We start from the raw sequence: 6,276 nt of genomic DNA, 5'->3' as shown, positions 1-6,276 counted from the left end.
AAAAAAAAAAAAAAAAGAAAAAAACAAAGAGGCTTTTCAGGGTCCCGGGAGGATGATCAGCAGCCCCACTTCAGCCAGGCGTCACCAGCTCGCCTGTGGTCCCTGGCCAGGGTTTTCTCTTCCTCATCTGAGGGCTCTTTCTCACCTTCTCAGGATCCCTCTGTGACCCAGCTGACCAATGCCCCGCAGGGCGGCCTGGCGGAATTCAACCCATTCTCAGAGGTTGGTGAGCATGCCCTCTTTCTGAGTCCCGTGGCCCTCCAGGGTGGTGCTGGGGCCTTTGGGGCAGGGAGCCTTGGCAAGGACAGAAGGAGCTCTGAGAAGCAGCAGTCCTCAAAGGGACAGTCCTAACATGAACCAGGGAGGGGGGGTAAGGATGGGAAAGCCACCAGGTGCTCTGTGAAGTTCTCCCCTTGGGATCCATGACCGGGCCCCTCCCCAAGGAGGTCAGGGCAGTGCCTGAGGGCACTGGACCCAGCAAGGCCAGGGGTGCTGGGTTGGGGATCAGATGGCCTGAACCTGAGGCGTGCTGGCTAGGAAGCCACAGGGGAAGGCCCAGTGCAGGCCTCGCAGGCAGGCACATCACTCGTCCTACTGTGGGTTTGCCCCTCAGTCACCAACTAGTGGAGTCCCACTCACTTCCGTCCTTTGATCTGTTCCATGTAGACAAATGCAGCGACAACAGTTCCTGTCACACAACTCCCTGGGTCTTCGCAGCCAGCGGTTCTCCAGCCCTCCGTGGAACCCACCCAGCCGACCCCCCAGGTACTGCTGACAAAGAACTCTTTACCTTTTCCCTCCCGTGAGGGAAATACCCAGACCAGTAGCTGAGACTTGAGGCAGGGGGCAAGCTGCCAGCCTCCAGCCTCAGCCCCCCAAAGGCCCTCTCACTAACTTCTTTGGATCTGGTCGCCTACAAGTAGAGGGGCTGCTCTGCCAATCATCATCCTCACTCCCCCATCCTACCCACCACCACCACAGAGAAATAAGCTCTGCTCACCGGACGGGCTCCTTGCTGCCTCCAGAGAGAGCATTTGTCCCTGTTGTGTTCCTCCAGGTCCTCCTCGGGCCTTTGGCTTGTTCCCTCTTCCTTGGGGCCCAGAATCTCTTTTTTTTTTTTTTTTTTTGAGACAGAGTCTCGCTCTGTCACCCAGGCTGGAATGCAGTGGCGTGATCTTGGCTCACTGTAACCTATGCCTTCAGGGTTCAAGCGATTCTCCTGCCTCAGCCTCCCAAGGAACTGGGACTACAGGCTCCCGCCACCATGCCTGGCTTATTTTTGTGTTTTCAGTAGAGACAGGATTTCACTGTATTGGCCAGGCTGTTCTCGAACTCCTGACCTTATGATCTGCCCACCCCGGCTTCCCAAAGTGCTGGGATTATAGGTGTGAGCCACCCCACCTGGCCTGTGAAACCTCATCTCTACTAAAAATACAAAAATTAGCTGGTGGGCATAGTGGCAGGTGCCTGTAATCCCACCTACTCGGGAGGCTGAGGCACGAGAAGAGCTGAAGCCCAGAAGGCAGAGGTTGTAGTGAGCTGAGATTGTGTCACTGAGCTCCAGCCTGTGCCACAAAGTGAGACTCCATCTTAAAAACAAANCCTCCTGGGTTCAGGCAATTCTCCTGCCTCAGCCTCCTGAGTAGCTGGGATTACAGGCACGCGCCACCATGCCCAGCTAATGTTTTGTATTTTTAGTAGAGACGGGGTTTCACCATGTTGACCAGGATGGTCTCGATCTCTTGACCTCGTGATCCACCCGCCTCGGCCTCCCAAAGTGCTGGGATTACAGGCTTGAGCCACCGCGCCCGGCCGAATCTCTTTTTTTTTTAACTTAATTCTCACCTTCCTTCCTGTCTTCCTTTGTCCCTTCACTAAATACTGTGAATCTTGCCTGCTTTGTGCCTGGCGCTCCACTGCGCTGCCTCGCTGCCCCCATGAGTGTGACCCACGGTGAAGTCGTGTGTCGCAGCTCCTGCTCAGACAGGCCAGCAAGGTCCTGCCTGCCTGATTCCTGGCAGCGGGCAAGCTCTCAGACAGGCAGATACTCCTAGGAGGAGATAGTATTCTCAGAGACAGCTACATGCAAAGCCTTCCGAAGGTAGGCCTAGTTGTGGATGAGCAGGAGGAAGGGCAGGGTGCCTGGAGCCTGCCCTGTGTCCCTCCCAGGCCCCAGAGCCCTGTGGAAGTGAGGCAGGCCTTAGGTGCAGGGTGCCTTTCTGTGCAGCTGGGTGGTGGGCCGTAGGGAGCTGAGTCCTTCTCGACTGTGTCACAGACTTGGGGGAGGTTAAGACCCCCAGCATGGCACAGGGGGTAGGTTCTGCTCCTGCTTCTGCCCCCAGTGCCTGAAACTCACCTCCCAGAGGCAGCCTTAGGTCTTTGGAGAGCTTCTGGAGAGGTCGATGTGTGTTTGTGTACACGTGCGCCTGGTTTGTCATCCTGGGAGATGCCCAGTTTGAGATCTCTCCCTAAAAAGGACTGTGGTCTCATCCTTCAGGAGGAATCTGACCCAAACGCAGCAGCCGCCAGCAGGCGTAGGGCCCCGGGGCCACGTCTGTTCAGCCTCATGTACAGTCAGTCCCTTGCCGTCACTCAGAGGCTCTGCTCTGCCTGGAGAGGAGATAAGCACGGACTCTGCCTGCCACTAAGCCAGGCAGGGCAGGACCACACCTAAGGGGCTGTCCTGGGGCATCACCAGTCTCAGTTTAGGGGGACCTCAGAGGGCAGCTTCCGGGGGCAGGCCAGGGGGCAGGGTGCTTGCACAGATCCTGAAACTTAGGTACACACCGTGTGCCCTCACGTGTCTCCCCTTTCCACTCACGGCTAGCAGGCCTGCACCGTTTTCCTTCTCTCTCACACACCCAGCTCTTCAAATGAGACTTGGGTCTGTGGGTTTCTTGTTGCAGTTTAGTTTCTCGTGAGGTCTTTTTCCCAGAGGTCACAATCGCTGAGCTCTGCCTCGACTCCGATATCAGGGAGAAGCAGAGAAGCCACTGGGGATAAGTTTCCCAGCTCAAGCTTAGGGATGAAGGGAGAGGGGAGCCTAGCCATGGCCGAGGGGCCAGGAAGGCGGGGCAGCGGAAGACAGGTTGGCCTCTCTGTGGGGGTCTCTGGTACCTAAGACACTGTGGGGCGGGGATTGCTTCTGGGACTCCCTGCTGGCTGTCCCTGCCCGGGGCAAGGCCTCTCTGCCTGCCCACCCAGGCTGACAATGTTTGTTTCTTGTGTCTGGCTGTTCCTGTACCTCCCCCGTTCTCTCCAGGCCGTGGTGTCTGCAGCCCAGGCAGGCCTGCTCCGGCAGCAGGAAGAACTGGACAAGAAAGCTGCGGAGCTAGAACGCAAGGAGCGAGAGCTGCAGAACACCGTGGCCAACTTGCACGGTAAGGGAGGCTGCCGGGGCCTGGGACTGCCTGCCTGGCGCAGAGAGCGTCCTGAGCCCTGTTCGGAGGGCGGCCAGCATTCACCCTGAGCTGCCTTCTTCCTGGGCTGCCGCAGAGCTTTGTGGGGCTCTTCTCATGGCAGGATGCTGGTCCTGGGGAAAGCAGTAAGTTGCAAGTCAGAAGAACTACAGTGTGGTTGTCGTGGCTGTCAGTTACTTCTGCACTCCTTCCTAGCTCTAAAATTCCTTGATTCTTTGATAATAGAGGGGCATTGGTCCCACAATTCCTTGCTAATGGTGATGAACTGAGGTATCACACTTTCAGGCTGCTTGTTAATAAAAATAATCATTTAGGGCCGGGCGTGGTGGCTCACACCTGTAATCCAAGCACTTTGGAGGCCAAGGCGGGCGGATCACCTGAGGTCAGGAGTTCAAGACTGACCAACATGGTGAAAACCCGTCTTAAAAAATATATAAAAATAATAATAATTATTATTATTTAGGCCATTTAGCTCTCTGTATTTCCCAGTGTATTTGGGGTCCATTGTCTCAGTGTGAGCTTGCTGGTGTCTCTTTGGGTTCCGTTATCCTGTTCTGTCCCATTCCATGCTCCATGCAGACTCCAAGCCCTGCTTGCGGGAGCCCCCCTGGGAACCCGGGTTTGACCCATATGCTGTGCTGGCGTGCACATACCTCGATGCCCCTTCTGAGGCTGGGCCCTCACCTCGTCACTGCTTTTCTCCCACACAGTGAGAGAGAACAACTGGCCACCCCTGCCCTTGTGGTGCCCTGTGAAGCCCTGCTTCTATCAGGATTTCTCCACAGAGATCCCTGCCGACTACCAGCGGATATGCAAGATGCTGTACTATCTGTGGATGTGTGAGTCCCACTCCCGCCCTCCAAGCGCAAGGGTGAATTGGGTATGACTTGAGAGCCCCATCTTTGGCCTGGCTGCTCCTCCCTGGTCTACTGGCTTTCAGCAGACTCCAGCCTTCCTCCGTGCCTGGGCTCGGTTGGGGAGATGCCTCTGCCCAAAGGCTGCTCCCTGTCTGGAAACCTCCTTGAAAGGGGCAGTCCAGACCACAGATGCCAGGGTGGGACTAACTAGAGGCTTCCAAGTTCCTTCAGAGCTCACTGCACCAAAAAGCCCTCCTTAGGTGAGGGCCTCCCCTGCCCACAGGCCTGTGGACTGTGGCAGGTGAGGAAGAAGACTCTCCCTGCAGCTCCATTGGGGGCCATCCAGGGTCAGGGAAAAGCATTGCTGAGAGAAAGACTTCCTTCCCCAAGGACCAGGCTCTGCATCCTCCTTCCACTCCCTCCCCTCAGATACCCGAGCTGCCCATCACCTCTCAGAAACCTACTCTGATCCCTGGTTTTGAAGTCCCATAAAACCAGGATTTGGGAGCTGTCCCCGCCTGGGTACACAGCGGGCTCCTCTGTCTCTGCAGCTGCATTTGCAGCATGAACCTCAGCTCTCCAAGGGAGTGGCCGCCACAGTGGAGCCCTTCAGCGACTGTGGCACAAGTCATAACTCTGTCCTGTCCCCTTCCCCAGTGCATTCAGTGACTCTGTTTCTGAACCTGCTTGCCTGCCTGGCCTGGTTCTCAAGCAACAGCTCCAAGGGAGTGGACTTTGGCCTCTCAATCCTGTGGTTTCTGATCTTCACTCCCTGTGCCTTCCTTTGTTGGTACCGACCCATCTACAAGGCCTTTAGGTGAGTGAGGCTGGGGCAAGGGGTGAAACTTTATGGCTTGCATCCAAGGTAGCAGGCTAAGGGCTATAGGCCCTGGGACTCTATCCAAGTCTTAGAGCAAAATAGAACGGTAGGGAAATCCATTTTCCCGTTCCCACCCAGAGTGGAGATCGGGGGCCCTGTTCCTCAGTTTTTGTACCTGAGGTCTGCTCTGGGCCCTGTCCTTGGACCAGGCACAGGAGACCTAGAGAAGGGACCATCCATCCTACTGGTCCCAGTCTGGCTGATGCCATTACTGGGAAGAGGGAGGGGACACTCTTTGGGGAGCGCCCTTCTGAGGCTCTGGGTGTGCTTCTCTGGTAGTGTCAGATGAGTGCTCTCCAGGGCTCTCTCTCCATGACTGCTGATGCTCCCCAATAACTCACTGAGTGTCAACACCTAAGCTAGATACTGGGAACATGAATGGATACATCTTACAGACCCCCGTGGGTTCTGGATTTGTGCCTCAGGGTTGGTACTTTCAGGGCTGGGAGGCCAGCAGGCCCTAGGAAGGAAGGGGTGAGATAGCAGCAGAACCACCTCTGTACCACGGGAGCCCTCACTGCGATCTCGCCCTCAAGGACACAGAGATGGAGGTGCTCAGCTCTTGAGAGAGTTTTGTCTGGTGTCCCCTATTGCCCAAATGTTTTTTCTTCCACTCAGATGTATACGTTTTGTTTTGTTTTCATTGTTTTTTGTTACCAATATCCTCAAGTTCTATTGTTTTTGTTTGTTTGTTTTATTTTGAGAGGGAGTCTCGCTCTGTTGCCCAGGCTGGAGTGCAATGACACGATCTCAGTTCACTGCAACCTCCTCCTCCTGGGTTCAAATGGTTCTCCTGCTTCAGCCTCCTGTGTAGCTGGGCTTACAGGCATGTGTGACCACACCTGGCTAATTTTCGCATTTTTAGTAGAGACAGGGTTTCACCATGTTGGCCAGGCTGGTCTTGAACTCCTGCCCTCAAGTGATCCACCTGCCTCAGCTTTCCAAAGTGCTAGGATTACAGGTGTGAGCCACTGTGCCTGGCCTGTTTTGTTTTTTTTAAGACAGAATTGTACTCTGTCACCCAGGCTGGAGTGCAGTGGCACAGTCTCAGCTCACTGCAACCTCCACCTCCCAGGTTCAAGTGAGTCTCCTGTCTCAGCCTCCCAAGTAGCTGGGATTA

The 6,276-nt window shown here is 55.5% G+C and overlaps 1 protein-coding gene across 1 annotated transcript in view; it reads left to right on the top strand.

Annotated features, from left to right (window-relative positions):
- Nucleotides 1–6,276, top strand: part of SCAMP2 (secretory carrier membrane protein 2) — a 33,014-nt gene that overhangs the window by 20,037 nt on the left and 6,701 nt on the right. Inside the window, exons 2-6 of the mRNA XM_017519581.2 lie at nucleotides 154–222; nucleotides 667–765; nucleotides 3,263–3,380; nucleotides 4,130–4,258; nucleotides 4,934–5,093. Of these exons, the coding sequence (XP_017375070.1) occupies nucleotides 154–222; nucleotides 667–765; nucleotides 3,263–3,380; nucleotides 4,130–4,258; nucleotides 4,934–5,093 (575 nt within the window). The remainder of the gene's footprint in view (nucleotides 1–153; nucleotides 223–666; nucleotides 766–3,262; nucleotides 3,381–4,129; nucleotides 4,259–4,933; nucleotides 5,094–6,276) is intronic.

The sequence above is a fragment of the Cebus imitator genome, unplaced genomic scaffold (genome assembly GCF_001604975.1).
Source record: "Cebus imitator isolate Cc_AM_T3 unplaced genomic scaffold, Cebus_imitator-1.0 Scaffold757, whole genome shotgun sequence".
Classification (NCBI taxonomy): Eukaryota; Metazoa; Chordata; class Mammalia; order Primates; family Cebidae; genus Cebus; species Cebus imitator.
Note: the sequence above shows the minus strand (reverse complement) of the source record. Positions and strands in the feature narration are given on the sequence as shown.